A 21,461-nucleotide genomic window follows, 5' to 3' on the forward strand; every position below is an offset into this window, starting at 1 on the left:
AGTATTTAGAAAGATTTTTGGAATAAGTGCTGCTAAATTTTATAGTTGCTTTGGAGTTTCTGCATAGGAAGGACTATAGTTATTAACTTAAGATTGAGACAGACAAGTTTTTCTATGAAACAAAATTTCAGGAAAGACTCAAGTTTCAATTAAGTCAATTTTATAAATTTAATCATACTTAAAGTTAATACATTTCTTATTCATAATTTCAAAAATTATTTTGTCACATGATCAACCAATTCCAGTTTAACAGAAATAACAATTATATATACAGTAATATATATATAATATCATTAAAGTCATAACCCATGATACTAAAAACAGTTACACAAAACTAAAGTGGATTCTTCTTCTCTTTGTGGCCAGAAGGACCATGACAATCCTTCATTGAATACAGAGAAAGAGAAAGTTCCCAATCTAGGTTTCAAATTTTCTAAGATTTCTACACATAAAATATAAGGACATAAATCTATGGACTTTTAAAGTGTAATATGGTAGGAATATAATACTATATACTATCAACTCTATTCCATCTGGACATTCTGTCTAGTATCTTGAATATAGTCAGTGCTCAATATTTACTGGATGACTGAGTGAATGAATATAAGCTAAGTTGTACCCATAAATTGGGGTTGGAAGGAGTATGATTTTCAAGGAAAATTTTCATTTAAATGTAGTCCCAAATATAACACATTGCATACAACATCTAAAATATAAAGCATGAACTTTGAAAATTAATGAAATTTCACCAATATTACAGAGATAAGAATTACAGTGACTGATATAAACTATCACTGATATAATGTTGATTTTTAGATTTGATTTTCCCCCATAGGTCATTTCAGGGTTGCACATTCTGTGTCAATAGATTCTGAGGTTAGGAATTATTTATGTGTTCAGGTATGTTTTTTCATGTAGTACATAATAAAACTAGAGGTCCAGTGCACGAAATTCATGCATGGGGGGGAGGGGGGTGTCCCTCAGTCCAGCCTGCACCTTCTTCAATCTGGGACCCCTTGAGGCATGTCCAACTGCCTGTTTAGGCCCGATCCCAGTAGGATTGGACCTAAACGGGCAGTCGGACATCTCTCTCACAATCCAGGACTACTGGCTCCCAACTGCTCGCCTGCCTACCTTCCTGATTATCCCTAACCACTTTTACCTTTCAGCCTGATCACCCCTAACCACTCCTCTGCTAGCCTGATGGATGCCTAATTGCTCCCTTGCCAGCCTGTTTGCTGCTAACCGCCCTCCCCTGTAGGCCTGATCACTCCTAACTGCTCTCCCCTGCAGGCCTGGTCTCCCCTAACTGCCTCTCCTGCAGGCCTGGTCCCCTTCAACTGCTCTACCCTGCAGTCCTGGCTCCCCCCGAGCTGCCCTCCCCTGCAGGCTTGATCACCCCCAACTGCCCTTCCTTGCAAGCCTGGTCCCTCCCAACTTCTTACCCCTGCTGGCCATCTTGTGGGGGCCATCTTGTGTCCACATAGGGACAGCAATCTTGTGTGTTGAAATGATGGTCAATTTGCGAATTACTCTTTTATTAGATAGGATAGAGGCCTGGTGCATGGGTGGGAGTCAGCTGGTTTGCCCTGAAGGGTGTCCCAGATCAGGGTGAGGGCTCCCTTCGTGTGTGGGGCGGCCTGGGCAAGGGGCCTGTGGTGGTTTTCAGGCCAGCCACGCCCCCTGGTGACCCAAGAGAAGGTCCTGGTAACTGGAATTTATTTATATTCTACAATTGAAACTTTGTAGCTTTGAGTGGATTTCAAGACCAGCCAGGGTACTCAGAAAGCTTGACTTCCTCCATTGCCAGGGAAACCCAAGCCTCCTGCTTGTTCTGTGGCCTCGGACATCTTGGTTGGGTTAATTTGCATACTTGTTTCTGATTGGCTTGTGGGTGTTGCTTTTAGTTGTAGGGGAGGTATGTTCGATTTGCATATTACTCTTTTATTAGATAGGATTTATCATTGAAGTACATGATACAAATGAAATTATACTTGTTTTTATTGTAAATTACCAATAGAAAGCTGTCAAAGAATTCAATGTTGTTACTTTTATTAAATTGGGGATCTTACTAGCTAACTATCAAACTAAATGACACTGAGACTGCATACATCCAAATGTGAAAAATCTAGTTAATGGATCATTGAAATTAAAGTTTTAAATATGGGTCATTGATGATGATGTTGTTATTGATATTTTAGTTTTAACTTAACACAGACTTTAGTGTCAAACAGATAAGCTTTAATTATCCATGTGATAATAAATAGTGAATAAAAATATCAGAGACACTTACCTTGAAGAGTACATGACATGGTGTGCATGATCCTGGTTATAAGGCATAGAAGTACATCTTTCTTGGACCTTAAAGACACAATGCAATACTTTGATAGAATTCTCCATCATCCAGATATCATTGCTGACATGTACATATAAGGAACTATTTGACATTGAAACTGGGTCTCAGAACTGTTGGACACTGAAATTTGACTCAAACATTTTTTGTTATTATATGTTTATTTCTAGTCTGCAATTGCAAGATTTTTCAAAAGAAAAGAAATGGGGAAAATAGTAATAGAGATAAAGAACCATTGAACAGACTGTCAAACTATAGTGGGAAGGCAAGGGAGGCGGGGGTGGGGGTCTGTAAGAGATCAACCGAAGAACTTGTATGCATGCATATAAACATAACCAATGGATACCGACATGGGGGGAGGTGGAGAGATGAAGGCATATGCTGGGGGGGTAAGGGAGGCTGGGGGAGTTCAAGGGGGAAAAAAGGAGACATATGTACTACTATTTGTAATCCTTCAAACAATAAAAAAGTAAATAAAAGGTTTGATTCTGGTCAAGGGCATGTACCTTAGTTGCAGGCACATCCCCAGTAGGAGGTGTGCACGAGGCAGCTGATCGATGTTTCTCTCTCATCGATGTTTTTAACTCTCTATCACTCCCCCTTCCTCTCTGTAAAAAAAGCAATACAATATAAAGAGTATAAAAAGATCCCAAGTCCAAAACATTTAAGAACCACAATTCTAGGAACTTGTTAATGTCATGCCAACTGATATTGAGAAATTTACCTCATTTCCATTAGGATTTGCTATGAATGCCTGCAATGGTTCTATTTGGGCTTCAGCTTGAATTGAATGAAACACTTCATCATTGTCTGATGATTCATCTTCTTTGTCCTTTTGAAATAAAAGGAAAATAATTATTTTAATTGCTGTTTATGAAAATTATAGGAACAACTCCATCATCCTGATTCATAATATAAATCAATCATTTCCGATATTAAAATTAATTAAAACCAGTAGCTTATACTAGTTTTTGGCTCTGTGTCTCTTTTAGAATCTAAGGAATGCTACAAATTATCCATAGAAAATGGTATATAGACACACATGTCTCTACATATTTTCAGAAGGACCATTGACCACTCTCAGCTCACCTATTAGATTCAGATTAATAATCTGTGGATTTGCAAAGATATATGCAAATGCATCCTTATCTTCATTGCACCATTACACAGTGGCCAAGACATGGAGACAACCAAAATGGCCTTTGACAGATGATTGGATAAAGAAGATGAGGTACATACACTGAGTGGCCAGATTATTATTATCTCTAAGCACATAATAATCTGGCCACTAAGTATATATATATATATATATATATATATATATATATATATATATATATATATTTATAGCCAGTTGCATGAATTAGAGGCCAGGGGGAGGGGACAAGGGAGGTTGGTCAGTCTGCCTGCTGGCCAAACTACTGGTTGAGGGAACAATTTGGCATATTAGCCTCTTATTATATAGGATATACATTGAGTGGCCAGATTATTATGTTTTCAGAGGTCATAATAATCTGGCCAGTCGGTGTATATATAATGGAATAATACTGAGTCATAAAAAGAGATGAAATATTACCATTTGTTATAAGATGGATGGGCCTTGATAATATTATGCTAAGCAAAGTAAGTCAGTAAAAAAAAAGTTAAGAATCATATGATTTCACTCATATGTAAGATACAAAATTGAAACTCATAGACACAGACAATAGTATGGTGCCTTCCAGAGGGAAAGTTGTTGGGGGTTAGTAAAGGATAAAGGGAGCTAGATATATGGTAATGGAAGATGATTCAGCTGTGCACCAGTGGTGAGCACACAATGCAATATACAGATCATGTATCATAGAAATATGTACTTGAAATCTATATGATCCTATTAACCAATGTCATCCCAATAAATTAAAAATAATCTATGGTTTAAAGCTTAACTCATAATCCCAAACTGTCATGTTTTGAATGCATTTATAAGTATTAAATGTGGTCTTCTTGTGCAACAGAAGTTCTGAAATACAGGAGTGTAAATATTTTTCCTTAATTGAGCCATGGAAGTTTACAAAAGTTTCTGTTTCCCCATTTAAGCCAGTCAATATTATTTCTTCTATTCAAATAGAGTAATAAAAATGTGTTTTCTTTGCTTCTGGTGAATTGAAGCACTTACATATGTCTCTGAGTGCTAATACATTATCAGGTATTCCAAAAGACCTATGAATTTGACTACAGTATCAATAATGTACATTAAAGACAGGAATGCCTGTACATGATCATAGGGTCATGAGATTAGTAACTGCTACCTATTAATTTTTTCTTTTGTTTTTAGAGTGGTTTCTCTCATATATATTTAAAACATTATAATAAATATGTGCATGGTACATACTCAGAGTTTTGCAAGAATGCATAAAATTTTTTTTTCACAAATGCAAAACCCATTTGATTCAGTTGTTACTAGGGCTCATTGAGAATAGTCATGAGCATTTTATTTATTTTTGTTTGTTTTAAATTTATCTTTTTTGTTGAAAGACATATACATGTCCCCTTTCCCCAACCCCCCATTGACTCCTCTAGCCCACTTCCACCCTGTGCCCCAAGTCTTCATCATACTATTGTCTGTGTCCATGGCTTATGCATATGTGCATGTAAATTCATTAGTTAATCTATTCCCACCCTCTACCCCCCCAGCCTTCCCTCTGAGATTCAACTGTCAGTTCCATGCTTCTATGTCTCTGGATCTATTTAATTCATCAGTTTATTTTGTTCTTTAGATTCCACATATGAATAAGAACATGTGATATTTGTCTTTAACTGGTCATTAGCATTTTAAATATCCCAATTTCAGGACAGATATCACCATTCTGAACTCATATTTTCTCTTGACTATCTGGTTTCTTTTTCTCCCTATCTCCCATTTTGGGGGGATTATAATAGATATCCATTTCCCCTTTTGGGTTTTCTCTTGCTGCTTTTACTTTTTTTCTTGTTAAATATGTCAGGGAAATAACATTTGTTAAATTGGCCCATGGGCACAAAGCAAAAGGTGTGGATTTGCAATCCACACCATTCAGACAATGTTCATTTTTAATTACTACATTAATTATTATTAGATTAAATGGGTGTTGATACCAGAGTTTAATTTAGGAACCTCACAGTGATTTCTTTTATGTAAACACATGCTTTGAAATATTAGTAAAAAATGATCTCCTAATCTTGTTGACCTCATTAATTTGCTTAGGAAGCTCACAAACCATTCATTGTCAAATCAGATTTGTCACATTGAATTCATGAACCCTGGACAAATTATAATCCATTGATATTAGACAATTTTGAAAGAACAAAGTTTTTTTACTATTCCAAAATAAGGTAAAGAGATTAAGATAATGTATTCCACATTTTGAAAGAATGCAGAGGCAAATTTGCAATGTGTCAATTCGATGCAACCACTTCATTAATTAATTATGTAAAATTGGTGAAAAATTAGGGAGATAAGTTATACATATGGTAACTGTATGCAAAATGCTTTAGAAACTGATTTTTCTTCTCATTTTAAGCTTGACTTAAACACCTTGAAGTATAAAAAATAGTGCAATTCATTTAAATGGTACAGTTAATCAGTCCATGAAAAGAAAAAGCAAATAAAGTAACTTAGATGTTAAGGAATGAAAAAAAAAAATGAAACCAAATTTGTGTGTGTTTTTTTTCCAATTTGTTTTTGTCGTTTATTTTTAATACTGCATTATATTGGAAAGCTTTTTAAATTTTTTTAATTGAATTTATTGGGATGATATTGGTTAATAAAAGTTATATAAATATTGCAAAGTTTGAACTTTGAAAGTAATTTTAAAGATCCAACTATTGCATAGCCCAGATGGAAGGAGGGATGAGGGCTCGGTGGATATGGACAAGGAGTAGGGGGAATGGGGACATCTGCAATAGTGCCAACAATAAAAATAAAGTTAAAAAATATCCAACTAGTAATTTTAAGTATGCATACGTATGGTGTATCTTTATTGGTCAAGGGAATAATAGGTAGTAAACTAATAATTAAAGTTATATTTCCACAGGGGTATTAAGCAATTACCTGGATCATTCAAGCAAATTTTTCTTTCTCAAATTAAGTGAAAATTATCTGGAAATTTCAGGATAATTTATTTGCAGCACAAACTATTTAGCTAATCTTCTCTGGAACACAGGAATATTTATTTCATTTGATTTTACAAAGGGAAAATATAAGTGTGAGCTAGCATATTTTCTCTGCATATTTCACTAAATAAAAATATTAAAATCTCTTACACTTGCAATTTGTCTCAATTCCTCCTCATGTTGATTACAGATATCTTCCCATCTGCGTTGGCGCCTTCGCCTGTGGGCTTCTAAATCTGAGAGCTCAAGCTCTTCAGGTCTCTGTGATAACTTTGCCCAGAACTTCTTTGGTGATAATCTTTTTGCTAGTGCTTGCCTTAGACTAAAAACCTTTGATTTTTTCTTCTGTGCCTGTTCTGGTTGAGAGTAAAATATGTTTGATGACAGGTTTTCCATCAGGGTTTGCAGTGGACCAAGTGGCTTTGAGTTATGTGAGTTTGGTGCTCTAAGTAAGTTTCTTGATAGTCCCTCTATCAGTGCTTGAATTGAGCCAATGCCCTGTGAGGCCTCTAGTGCCCAGGCCTGTGCCTGATGTGACTCTTTGGTTTGTCCTTTTACTGGAATGAGCACCTGAGTATCCAAATGTAGTGGAAATAGCACATGGTGGTTCTGTGACAGTAGAGGCAAGAACACTTGGGCATGTACATGTAATGACTCTAGTTCCTCTGCCTCAGTCTCTGCCTGTGTAGGCTCAGCAGCCTGTTCCTGTACCTCTGGCTGTTCGGGTACTTGATTCTGCTCCAGCTGCTGTTCAGGTACCTGGTTCTGCTCTTGCTGTTGTCCAGGGGCTTGAACTTGCCTTTGTTGTTGTTCAGGTACCTGATTTTGCCCCTGAAATTCTTCTGGTACCCGGTCCAGATCCTGTGGCTCTTCTGATGCTTGGGGCTGAGCCTGAGCTTTCTGGTCTTTGGATTCCTGGGCCTGCAGCTGTAGAGACCTAGGTACCTTAACCTGAGCCTGTAGTGGCATGAGCATCCAGGCTACCCTCCGTAGTCGTGGAGGTGCTTTAATCTGCATCTGTAGGGGCCTAGATGTTTTAGCCTTAATCTGAGCCTGTAGTGGCATGAACACCTGAGCTGCCCCTTGTAGTCTCTGAGATGGCTGAACTTGAGCCTGAAGAGATTTAAGTGCATTGTTCTGAGCCTGTAGTGGCTTGAACACCCTGGCTTCTTCCTGTGGACGCTGAAGTGCCTGGATCTGTGGCTCTTCTTGATCAGGTAACCACCTTGGCTGAGAGGGTTCTCCATGTAGGACTCTAAGTGGTCTGCATCTACTGCTGGTGGGCAGTCTCAGAAGTTCATGGGTACAACAATGTCCTCTAGAAAGAAACATACAAATGTTTGCCATACAATTAGAATTGTCAGTGGAGTGAAGCCATTCAGGGGAAATGCTTTTATTTTGAAAGATAATAATTTTCCTTATCAAAGACAGTTTTAGTAAATCTTTCTTGAATAATTCCTGTAATGTCTAAATTATTATCTGTATTACTAAATATACTTGATCATTCTGTTGTCAGATATTAAGGAATCTTTTAATAGTAATCAAATATTTTTTCAACATTTTCACATAAATATCTCTTGAAAATATAGATTTGTTTTTTGTTGTATGAGAAAAAATTGTGTTTTTTTGTTTTGTTTTGTTTTGTTTTTTAGTCAAATAAAACAGTATGGAAATCAACTTTCTTAAGTCAATTTCTAACATCAAATTCCATATGTAAGTTGTCTCTAACATACCTGAATTTTTTTGTGGTGTACTGCTCCTTAATAGCTTCTTCTCTTTCAAAGATCAGAGGTATTCCTTTTTATTAAAGAAAAAATAATAACAATCAGCAGAGATTAATGTAATCCAGTTTATCCAACTTTAACCCTTTATTGCTCAGGATGTTGAGTGAATTTAAAAGGACAAGAAGGTAACCCTTCAAATCACATCTGGTTGGTGATGTAGCCAATATCCAGGTTCTTGGGTCTACTTTTATACTACAGTGCAGGTGTTCCATACAGACTAATTTCTCTGGTAATAGGAAAGAAAATTTAGCAATCTGCTACAATTCTAAATAGAAATAATTGAGAAAGACAAAGGGAGAAAGGAACAAGATAAACTATAGATGGTTGGTGAACATGGTTTCTAGGTGTGTGCTCTAGATTTAAGGACTTTATAACTTGAACCCATACCCATCTTTGGTCCTTTCAGAGAGGATTGTAAATGATGATAAAGATCTTAGGTCCTTTCAAGGCGAAGTTAAAAATCAAAATTCTGGGTTTCATACTTAATGCATTGAAAAGTTCAGCATTTTATCCTGTCAGCTGTGCTGAACTGAAATATAGACCCAAACAAATAAGTTTGTTTTTGTAAAGCTATGTTAAAGTGTTTAGGGCAACTATATTTACACTGAGTAGCCAGACAGACTATTACAATATCTGAACACATAATAATCTGACCACTCAGTGTATTTGTATCTCAAATGGGTACCAAAAGTACTCTAGATGTTTGCTGGAGATCAACCGCCTATTTGTTCTGAGCTTTCTATCAGCCAGTGCAAAGGGGAAAACTGATCACGTGCACAATTTATAGTATCTTTGATATCAAACAAATGAGGTACTTAAGAGAAGCACACTGAGCGTCCAGATTATTATGCATTCAGAGATCATAATAATCTGGCCACTCAGTGTATATCTTCCATATAATCTTCATATGATGTTACTTTTCCTGTAGTTAACCATATGGAAAACTTGCAACTATGGAATGTAGCAAATCAAGTAGATGTGTGGTCTTCATGCACCCATTTGAGACCGGCTGGCTTTTGTGATGCTCATCCAATGAATTCTCCACCATGGCTAAATACATTAACTCTTGCTACTCCTCATTCCAAAATAGAATATAGTTATACTGGAAGACCAGTGCACAACTTTGTGCACCAGTAGGGTCCCTTGGGCAGGCCTGTGGGATTGAGCTGAAACCAGCTCTCTGACATCTGCCAAGGGTTTCCGAATTGCAAGAGGGCACAGGCCAGGCTGACAGACGCCACCAGTTCACAATTAGGGCAAGGGAGGGACATGGGAGGTTGGCCATGCAGGGAGGGACCACGAGAGGGCTCCAGGGCATGTCCAGCCCTTCTTGCTCAGTCCCAATCTCTTGGATCCCACTAGCAAGCTAACCTACCAGTTGGAGCGTCTGCCCCCTGGTGGTCAGTGCATGTCATAGCGAGTGGTTGAGCATCATTAGCATATTACACTTTGGTTGGTTGAACAAACAACTGGATGACCAGACACTTAGCGTATTAGCTTTTATTATATAGGATAAATGAAAGAAGTTACACTGAAATAAATCCTGAAGCTAATTTGAAAATGCGTGCTGTATTTTTCAGGTTCCCCCTTTCCCACTCTATAACCACTCTCAACTTTGTCTATGGTGCCTCAAATTAAGTGTAGAATTTCCCATACAATCTATAAGGTAGAACTTCCTAAATTGTTTCCTCTGGATTTGATAATAATCCATCCTGCAATTTTTAGTATTAATATATAGAAGCTTATTTTTGTTTGTACAAATATCAATAGTTCCTTATATTTTACTAGTGGCCTGGTGCATGAAATTTGTGCAGGGGTGAGGGGGGAGGTCCTTAGCCCAGCCTGCAACCTCTCCAATCTGGGACCCCTTGAAGGATGTCCTACTGCCGATTTACAGGGATTGGGCCTAAACCAGCAGTTGGACATCCCTCTCACAATTTGGGACTGCTGGCTCCAACCACTCACCTGTCTGCCTGTCTGCCTGATTGTCCCTAACCACTCTGCCTGCCGGCCTGCTCACTCCCAACTGTCCCCCCTGCCAACCTGATCACCCCTAACTGCACCCCTTGCTGGCCTGCTCGCCCCTACCTTCCCTCCCCACTGGCCTGCTCACCCCCAACTGCCACCCTGCTGGCCTACTCACTCCAAATTCCCCCTTGCTGTCCTGATCACCTCCAACTGACTCCCAATGAAGGCCTGCTCACCCCAACTGCTTAACCCCACCAGTCCTGATCACCCACAACTGCCGTCCCGTTCTGGCCTGATCACCCCCAGGTGACCCAAGGTCCCAGCCCCTCCTTTATTTCTTTTCTTTTCCTTTTTCTTTTTTTTTTTCCTTTCCTTTTCTTTTCTTTTCTTTTCTTTTCTTTTCTTTTCTTTTCTTTTCTTTCCTTTCCTTTCCTTTCCTTTCCTTTCCTTTCCTTTCCTTTCCTTTTTTTTCAGTGCCTCCTTTAGCCAAGACCTGGGCCAGCTGGAAGCAAGTATCTAGGATTTATTTGACTTCTATAATTAAAACTTTGTAGCCTTGAGCAGAGGCCAGGGTGGGTGGAAAGCTTGGCTTCCTCCATTGCTGGGGGGAACCCAAGCCTCCTGCTTGCTCCAGCTCCGTGGCCACCATTATTTTTGTTGGGATTTATTCATTTTCTATAATTGAAACTTTGTAGCCTTGAGCAGAGGCCAGGGCCAGCCAGAGCATGGGGGGAAGCTTGGCTTCCTCCATTGCTGGGACCACCCAAGCCTCCTGCTTGCTCCAGCTCTGTAGCCGAATGGGTTAATTTGCATACTTGTTCCTGATTGGCTGGTGGGCATGGTTTGGCATAGCATGTTTCTTTTTTATTAGTGTAGTTAGTTGGAGATTAGAACATAAAACAAACTTTGTATGATGCACAGACTTCAAAATTAAAAGTTAATAAATGGTTAATTACAAAGCCATTTATCTTATTAGAGTTAATTAAGATGTCAGCTAAATAATCCAAGTATTTATAGCTTTTTATTTATTTCTTTAGTTAAGAGTTAAAAAAATAAAACTGGCACATCCCAAAATTTCTCCTGAGGCTTTCTAGGTCTGTAAATACGAACACTTGCCAGTTGTAACAGCTGGAGATAATGAATTAAGTACACATGGCACATTATTAGGAAAACCAAGTACTGAGGGACTCAGAATTTTTACTTTCAACCTAATTAAAAAAAAAAAAAAAAAGATTTTTCCTGGGAAAAAAGAGTAAGTTCCACTTTCATCTAAACAGTCATTCCAGAGAAATGGAAGTTCATATATTCTACCTTTTTTCTGTCTCTTTTTAATGATTCCAGTAAGATGTTTCTTTAGTGATTCAACAACATGTCCTTCATGTTTTATATTCTGAACAAATGGATGATGAAGCATATTTGCAGAAGTAGGACGAAATAAGAAATTTTTTATCATGCATTTTTCCATGAAATTGTGGAACTTGCGGGACCTAAAAGACATGAGCCAAAGAGATAAAAGGGCATTCTCAGGCCTGTCACACCCATCCATATGCCCACCCACATGCCACTATGAAGTTCATATTTGTGGAAACAGTTGCCTATCACTATAATTGTCTTTTAATTGCTAAATATCCTGCAGCTTAACAATGTGCAATATACATTATACAAATGCCATTCAAACCTCAGAAGATTTCTACCCAAATAATAGTAGAAACTTCAGTGAGTTCAGAAGTGTGTACATGGTAAAAAGTCAAGTACTAGAACAGCAATTAAATGGTTAATGTAATAAATGTAGATCATGAGACTAGATCTGTCAGCCCACAGCAGTCACACTTTGAAATCTGAATGTTTCACTTGACTATATGGAAATAGAGAGGCTTAGATATAATGATCCACAAAAACAGGTGTTATTGAGGCTAACTTTATAAAATGACCCATGAAATCAGATGTGCCCAGAAAGCCTGTATATGTGGGAATGGTTAAATTGAATAGCAGTCAAGAATGTTAGTGATCAAATCACAGTCATCACTTCTATCAGGGCAAGCAATACTAATAAGCAAGAATGTCAAGTACTAGATCAATAAGCTTCATTGAAAAGGATTTCCAAATTTATTTGGGTTGTATCACCCTAGGACAAGAAGTCTTCTTTTCTAGGTCTGTGGGTGTTTAGCTTAATGAATGGGCCAAGCAACTGGGCTATATATAATAATCACTGACTGCCTATCTAAGCACAGTGAGAAATGTTAAAAATGATTTCCATAGGTACATCCCATTACTGGAGAAGCAATGGAATATTCCACTAATGTCAGTACTATAACGTCATCATAATATATTCTAGATGGTATTATTTCTAGTTGGTTAGATACTTTTTAAAGAAAACTAGTCATTTAGACACCACACTTAAGGTATTGCATTTTAGGAAATATTGTTGAACAAAAATGTTGAAGCAGGACTGACCAAATGAATTAACACTTCTCTGCTAAATAAAAAATACCAACTTAATGTGTTTGGGAAATTAGGGCATTCATTTTTACCATCCACTGGATTTGACTTTGGGAGCAGATTCCCGCAAAATTACAAAGAGAGCTTCCAAGGGCTGAAGGTTACACAGCGCTGCAAAGGAAAATAGATAAGTTTAGAATGAATGACTGAGAAAAAAGAATGAAGGTGCCATGCTACCTGACTTCAAATTACAGTAAAAAGCTATGACAATCAAAACAGCATGGCATTGGCAGAGAACAAACACTCAGATCAATGGAATAGAATGGAGAGTCAGCTCTAAAACCACATGTATATGGACAGATAATTTTTGACAAAGGAGCCAGATAGTCTCTTCAATAAGTGGTGCTGAGAAAACTGGAAAGCTACATACAATTGAATGAGACTGGATTACAGTTTGTCCCATGTACAAAAATTAATTCAAAATGGATCAAAGACCTAAATATATAAGACCCAAAACAATAAGATACATAGAAGAAAATATGGGTACCAAATTTATGGACCTGGGTCGTAGAGAACATTTTATGAACTTCCCCTAAAGGTAGGGGAAATAAAGGCAAAAAATAAATGAACAGGACTGTATCAAAGTACAAAGCTTCTGCACAGCAAATGAAACTGATAATAAAACAAAGAGGCAGTCAACCAAATGGGAGATGATATTTTTGAACATAGCTCTTCCAACAAAGGTTTAATTTCCAAATATATAAAGAACTCATAAAACTCAAGACCAAACAAACAATTTAATCCAAAAGTGGGCAGAGGACCTGAAAATACAGCTCTCCCAAGAAGATAAACCAATAGCCAATAGATATATGAAAAGATGTTCAACCTCACTGGCCATTAGGAAAATGCAAATCAAAACTACAGTGAGATACCCCCTTATAGCTGTTAGAGTGGCCATTATCAACAAGATAAGCACTGACAAGTGTTGGAGAGGTTATGGAAAAGGGGAAACCTTCATTCACTGCTGGTGGGAATGTAGACTGGTATAACCATTATGGAAAGCAGTCTGGCAATTCCTAAAAAAATTAAGAGTAGAGCTACCATATGACCCAGCAATCCCACTCCTGGGTATACCAGGTATACCCAAAAAATTCAAAATCATGTATTCACAAAGATATATGCACCACTATGTTCATTGTAGGATTATTCACTGGATAGAGACATGGAAACAGTCTAAGTGTCCTACTAGAGAGGATTGGATAAAGAAGATGTGGTACATATACACAGTGGAGTTCTATGCAGTTATAATATAGGATGAAATACTTCCATTTGCAACAACATGGGTGGACCTTGAGAACATTATGCTAAATAAAATAAGTCAGTAAGAAAAGCTAATAACCATATTATTTCACTCATATAAAACTGAAACTCGTGAACACAAACAGCAATGGTTAGTTGCCAGAGGGAAGGGGGTAGTTGCCACATCTGAAACCTATATGTTCATTTTGACCAATGTCACCCTAATCAATTAATAAATAAAATATAGAATGAATAAAAAAGGTAACTACAGAGCATACTCCTCATTCAAGAAGGAATTCTAAGCATATGAAGTTCACGAAAAGTTCACTTTAACACAAATAATACTTTATATAAGATCCTAAAGGCTCATTATTGCTAGTTGTGACAAATAAATAATAAATTGCACTAGGTAATATGTTTGAAATATGTTATTGATAACATATCCTTAGAAGGAAACCAAAGTGGAGAAGACAAAGCACTCTTTTGTGTTTTTGTACTGCAGCAATCTATGTTATAAAATTGGAATATGTAATTATAAACTGAAAACATCAATCAGACTAGTAGTTAAGCAAAATAATGTATAAAGATGATTTATTAGTCTAAAAAGATGATAAGAATCTGTTTCGGATGTTGACAGTCCTACGAAAAGAGGTAGATATAGTGTAATTAACTGTTAAGAACTCATTTTCTAGGGTAAGGTGGCCTGGGTTCAATTTATGCTCAGCCTTTGTGATCTTGGGAAAGTTACTTAACCTATCTTTCCTCATTTTTTTTTTCATTGGAAAGACAAGAAATATATCAAGAATTCCTTCAGGGAGTTGCTGTGAGGATTAAATGGCCAGCTATAAGTATAAGTGTCTAGCACAGATTAGGCACTTAATAAATATAAGCTATTGAAATTATCATAAAGATTTTAACTGTCTGACAATTTGAGTCTGTACCAAATTATTGGACTTTCATTCCCTTTTTCAGACACACAACCCTACAAAGAAAAGCCTATTCCAATATGTGCTATACAAATTCATTACCTCATTGGTTTGAGAATTCTGTACTTTCCTATGTTTAAATGTGTTTCACTTCACTTATTTCCTCTTATGTTTTGATTAAAGAAAACTAGCTATGTAAAAATTTCCCAAAAAAGAATCATAGTGTAAATTTCACCTAACACTTCAAGTGTGTCATTAATGTTAAGACAATTTGATATTAATGCCACTTTAAAGTCATCCTTCCTCTTCCAAAATACATATCTAGAAAAATTAAAATGTCAAACTGGTCTCTCATAACAGTAGAAAAAAAAAGCCTGCTACAGCAACTTCATTAGAGTGATATAAAGGCAATTGTTCAAAGGTCATGCTTTGTTTCAATTACATGGGTATAAATTAATAGAAAGTGCAGGTTTCTAATTGAGGACAGAATGGGCTCCAAGCTCAAAAGATCAGGGTCATATTTGACTGTCTTCATTCTTTTACTATGTCCAATCAGCCATCAGATTCTATCCCATAAATACATTGCAAATGAGTTTGTACAATATTAAGCAGTTGTCATTTATTAACAGCTGAGCATCATTCAGTCAACTAACAATATCTTTAGGAGTTAAGAGTTAAGGTATAGACTTGGTAGGTTTTCATTAAAGGAAAGGAGAAGTCCACAAAGGAATAGAGCATAGGGTGGTTTTTTAAAAAAGCTATATAAAACAGCAATTGTAGAAGTTTCCTATATGGTCTAATTTTAGGAATACTAGTAAATAATAAATACCTCTTCACACCATATTATTTAACAGTGCCCACATTTCACCATTACAAGAACATTCCTTTGAAATAGCAAAACTCCTTTAAAAATACATCTGTTGATGGGTTGGAAACATTTAACTGGGAACAATTTGAATTGATTTGATAATGTGGTTTATTCCCACAATATGTTGAGATCTGAAGAAAACTTTTGAATAATTAAAAAATTGGTATCTTAATTGGACTATTACATTTGAGTCATGAGACAATAATGTAAACATTGATCTGTGTGTAAAGTGGGGACATTACAAGAAAGAGAAGTAGGACTGTAAACAAACATGGATGACAATATTAAAAATAATCTCTACAACACTAAGGGGAATACTAATATAGAGAAATGTATAATTTAGATTAAGGTAGATTGCTGGTGTAGATTCTTGACAAGGAAGGCGAGTTGCAATAAACTGTCAACCTGATTCTACCTCTTCACTAGACAACAATTTAATTTTCAAATAATAGCAAAGAAACTAAGAACTGCATCTATTCAATATTGGCCTATGATGTTCTGATGTTCCAACTATTAGCAATATTCTGGCCTTGGTTTGAAGGTCTTCACATCTTTACATTGTTTGAATTCCTACCCAGAACTCAAGGACTTAAGAAGGTTTGGGTAAACTGCAGTCCTATCTTCTCTCCTCTGAGAGCCCCTATAGCACCCATTCAATAAGAGGTTATTCTCCCTCTCTATTTATTTCTCTGGGAGAGATTCACCAAAGAAAGAAAGGAATTTTGTTATCTAGACCTCAGAGACAATTATCACAGAATTGTTGTTTCAGAAGGTCATTCTCTCTGAGATGATAACTATAACCTGAATTTCTGCTGTTAAATCGATGAAGATAATTTCTGTACAAAGTTATTACTTCAAGCAATACAGAAGGCTGTTGAAAAACAATTTTTTAACATTGTGGCTATTTCAAGTTACTTATGACCAAAAGTCACACCATTTCAATTACTTATACAGGAATGCTGATCCTGTTTTCATTTTAAAAAATCTTAATCATTGAAAGTATTACATATGTCCCCCTTTTTTTCCCCATTGAACCCTTATAGGCCACTCCCAGCCCCAGGCCTCCACCACCCTATTGTCTGTGTCCATTGAGATTTTAAATCTTTTCTCATTGAAAGTTAAGAATCTTTTGTTCCTCATTTGTCTTTTACAAGAAGTTTGCCATTTGTATACTCTGTGCAAAACTTGTGATCTTGGGAAAATTACTTAACCTATCTTTACACTCCTTCTGTAAATTTGCTCATTACCTCTTTTCCTGCTATAATTTTATACTTTAGAATAAAAAATGAAATTCAAAAGGTGAACTAAAAAGTACAAATCTATAAAATGCAGAAAGCTAGATTTTTAAAAAGACAGTGGTGAGGAACACTCAGAAACAATAGAAAAAATATACTACTTGATACAGTCATCAATCCTAACCAAATACATGCATCAATGCTCATATGAAATATCATATTATCATATTGTGGAGAGAGAGAGAGAGAATATAAGCATGTTTTTTTCACAGAAAAAGAATTGAGTGATGATGAACAGTAATCTATATTTTCCCAATCTCATTTCAATTTTATATATGTAGCATATATCATTTTGTCCATCATTTATTTTTTACTCACCCACACGTACTAAAAGTAACTCCATCTCTCTAAGTATTGCTTGGTTCTTCTCTGGTTTTCTGTAACATTAATGATTCCCTGACCAAGAAACAATTGTGCTTGGCATTTTGCATCCAGTGAATGGGCCAGCTTTGGGGCCTGTAAGGGGGGGGGGGAAGAGGAGGGAGAGGCGGATAGGCCTCCAGAAGGTGCCACTCTGCTGATTTAGCAGAATTGAACAGAGGGATTCTGGGCGCTCCCGGACCCTCAGCCCAGGACCCGGCTGGCATCTGGAGAGAGTGGATGGACGCTTCTTGACTGTCAACAGAATCAGTAAGGTAGGGGTCCCAGTCAGTCAGGCCCACTCCTAGTGTGTCAAAGGGGGAGCTTGAAGACTTCTCCGGAAGTCAAGGACTTCCTAAGGCAGTGTTTTTCAACCTTTTTTGGGCAAAGGCACACTTGTTTCATGAAAAAAGTCACGAGGCACACCACCATTAGAAAATGTTAAAAAATTTAACTCTGTGCCTATATTGACTATATATAAAGTAATTCTCTTGAATAGGAATCAAATAAATACAAAGAAAGTATTTTATAATTACTTTATTATGAAATATTAAGTAAACAAAATAGTGAAAAATTATAAAATTCTTGTCTTGTCTGCACCTACGGCACACCAGGCAACATCTCACTAGTGTGCCGCGGAACAGCGGTTGAAAAACGCTGTCCTAACGCAAATTAATCAGGAATCAGGTGAACTGTTTAAACTCTGGGTAAATATCTAGTAGAAGTATATCTTTCTATTGTTTAATTTGTTTAAAGATAGGGTGGGTTAGCTGTGACAGAATGCAAAAGTCTCTAGCAGCTGTGAGATTTCTTTTTCTCAGAGCCTTTTGCTCTCCGACAGAGGGAATCAACCCACTTAGCTAATAAAAATTTCTCTAAATTTTGAAGTTCCTAGAGTTAATTTAAATGTAACGAAGAACTTTTATTTATTGCATTCTTATCTCTTTTGGTGGTCGGAGACTTCCAGGTACAGGGCTTACAGCTCCGCAGGGCAGAGAGATTTACGGCTCTGCCCCCTGCTTGTGACATCATAGTCCAACATGAGCCACCTGTGGCGGAACTAAGGCTGAATTTATTATTAACTGTCTATGGATGTCGTTAACACTGGTTGTATGTCTTGTGCTGTCTGTTGCCTTTGTGGTTGTGTGTTTTGTTTGAATTGCTGTTTTCAGTTATTTATTAGAATCCTCATAGAGGACATAACCTGGTCTTTCCCTTCCTCTCTCATCCTGATTCTAATAGCATCTATAACCGGATTAAAGATATTTTCTTTTAGAAGGCCCTCCTGGCTTTCAGTCTGCAAGAAATATCCGTACACATACTCATCCTCACCTGCTATTTTTCCAGGCCAACTAAGAGTCATTTTTCTCCACAGGTTAGACCCCAGCCTCCAGGAGGGAGGATTACTACAGCGATAGTCTGTAGTTTTCTCCAAAACCCCCACTGTTTCTATTTCTCCCCTCTGGAAAAATTGTCTTCCTCTGACTCACTATCAGAAAGGGAGATAAAGCAACTGGACTGAGGGACAGATGGGGTGGGCGGGGGGAGGGGTGGTTGGAGAAATCAAGAATGGTAAAGGAGGAGGATTTAGGATTTTCTAGAGGCTTACAGTGAAAAATCTATGTGGGAAAAAAATGGTTACAGAAAGAAAAATTATCCTTAAATGTAAAAAGCCTAAATATATAGGATTTCAGACCATTTGCTTAGGTTCAGGACAGAGTAAATGGTTAATGCAGAAAAGGGGAGTGTGTGTCCACAGTTAATTATTAAGCAGGGAGAGATAGGTTTTTGTTGATTTTTACTGGCTGCAGACCACTCTGCTAGCGTAGGGGTCTGGTCCAGGTGTCTTATCAGAACCTCACTAGATTCAAGGTCGCACGTGTCTGCAAGCATAATAAATCTTTTCTGCCCTGGTCTATTCTTTCTTAACCCTTCCAATGCTAAATTAGACCGTTATAATATACTTGAAATCACATAAGGAAAAATATAATAGTTTTTACTAGATACCTGCTCTTAGATTTTATCACTGAAGGTCTGGTTATATTTTCTTGAAAAGTACATTTAAAATGTGTTCATAAATATTAATCTAAAAATGCTGACTGTTCACTTTTGATAATCATTAAAGGACTGAGGTGTCTAAGAATAAAGAATTCTAATGCATTAAAAACAACAACACTAAACTCTCAGGAGCTAAGTGGAGGAGAAACAGAGTTGAAGTCCACAGCTGCCCTGGTAATTTAAAACTGGTTGCTAAGCAGACTCAGCCCCCAAAGCCAGGTGAAAGAAGGGGACAAGGTAGGGCTGGATGCCCGATCTGACTGCAGTGGCCCTGAAAGAAGCTGTAGCAGCGAGAAAAGCAGGGGAAGCAGACATTTACCTGACACTAGAGCTGCCCCATTGCTGCCCAGTGAGTAATGAACATTTTACAATAAGCAATACAAGACTTAGGCCTTTGGCTTGTTGGCTGAAGCAGTTAAATCATAAGCCAGTGACTGCTACTAGCCTTCCTGCAGCTCCAGGAATAGAGCAGCAGGTCCGGGATCTGTGAAAGCAGCAGATAGAGCTAGTGAAAGCTCCCTATTTGCAAATGTACTGAAAGGGTTCAGTACCTGTTGCTGCTGGAAGAGGAGGGAGGGGCTGAGATCCCCTTCCAGTGCACTCCCTTGTGAGAGGCCTGGTCGCTGCTCTGCCACAAAGGGGACTGGTGGAAAGATAAAGGGTCTAATGCCCAAGCCACTGTCACAGAAGTGCTTTACAATATGCAAAGCTGTTTCTAACTGCAACTCTGGCTGTTTTGGACTGGAAGCTTAAAGTCAAAGGACAAAGGAAAGGGGCTCTCCCTGGACCAGGGAGCCTTCAGGACTTTGAGATTCTCTAAGAGAGGAGGAGTCTGACTGAGGGATGGCAGAGACCCTGTTGGGTTGGAAGGACCTAAGGCCACAAGTTAAACTTATAGATTACGGCTTTCTAGGCAGATGTCCAAGTCCAATTAGGTAGAGGTTAATCTGCCTATTTACAGCAAAACAACTTTCTTCCATGCCAGAATAAATTTTAGGGAAATTAGACAGGCTATGTTTGTGGCTAGAAAGAAGAACTGGCCACCATGCACAGCTCTGACAGTGGCCTGCAGAAAACTGTATAATATACTTAGATGATGTCTGCATCTTCATGGACATGACTCCAGAAAGACAAGAACAATTTTGCTTTGTGTGGGAAGGTCAAGAATAGACTTTAGTGACATCCCTAAAATATTTGTATAGCCCTACCATGTGTCATGTTTAGTAGAAGATTTAGCTGTCAGAAGTGGCTTCAGTGCCAATGTTACTGTCTTGCAGGCCTGTGTGATTATGCTCATGTCAGGGGTGGTATAAACCTCAACTTTAGGAAACTGGAGGAGGCCTGTTTGGAACAGAGGGAAGTAGTGAAATGGTGAGTACTAGTCCCCTGTTACAGGAATTACAGACCCCATGAGGTCCTGCGACATGTGAGACTACAAGTTAAGTATGGGAAAACCCTACTACAAGGATAGCTGTAATTGTCTACTTGAATATAGACACATTTTGAATTTCTTCTTGAAGACAGTTATGTTACTCTGAAGAATCCATAGAAAGGACTGACAAGGAAATCAGAAGATCTTAAACAGGTCAGTATATTTTTCTCCTTATGCAATTCTTTTGAAATTTGGTAATGGTTAATAAATCATGGCAATACATTTATTTACATAAATTCAATAAGAATTTATTGAAAATTCAGTTTCTAATAGTAGTTTTAATAACTGAAAACTTTGACTAGAGTGTCATGTTTTAAAGACCCTTGTCTTAATTCTGAAAATTTGAAGCCAATAAGAGTGCCAAGGAAAAGCCTGATATCCTGCTTGGTAGCCCTGAAAATGGCTGGCACTGGAGCATCAGGCCCATGCCCTACCATCAGTGGCGGTTAGTCAGAGTAGAAGGGGAACAATAAGGACGCCTCTGTATCCCTGCAGAACCCACTCTAGGCTCTGACAAATAGGAGGGCTACTATGATGGGCTTTAAAAC

General features: G+C 37.6%; 1 protein-coding gene across 1 annotated transcript in view; it reads right to left on the reverse strand.

Annotated features, from left to right (window-relative positions):
- The window catches only part of NRK (Nik related kinase), a 144,323-nt gene that overhangs the window by 34,536 nt on the left and 88,326 nt on the right, over positions 1-21,461 (reverse strand). The window contains 6 exon segments of the mRNA XM_084870436.1: positions 2,294-2,361; positions 3,078-3,185; positions 6,635-7,802; positions 8,218-8,281; positions 11,548-11,723; positions 12,768-12,846. Of these exon segments, the coding sequence (XP_084726562.1) occupies positions 2,294-2,361; positions 3,078-3,185; positions 6,635-7,802; positions 8,218-8,281; positions 11,548-11,723; positions 12,768-12,846 (1,663 nt within the window).

This window comes from Pipistrellus hanaki, assembly GCF_964339955.1.
Source record: "Pipistrellus hanaki genome assembly, chromosome: X".
NCBI lineage: Eukaryota > Metazoa > Chordata > Mammalia > Chiroptera > Vespertilionidae > Pipistrellus > Pipistrellus hanaki.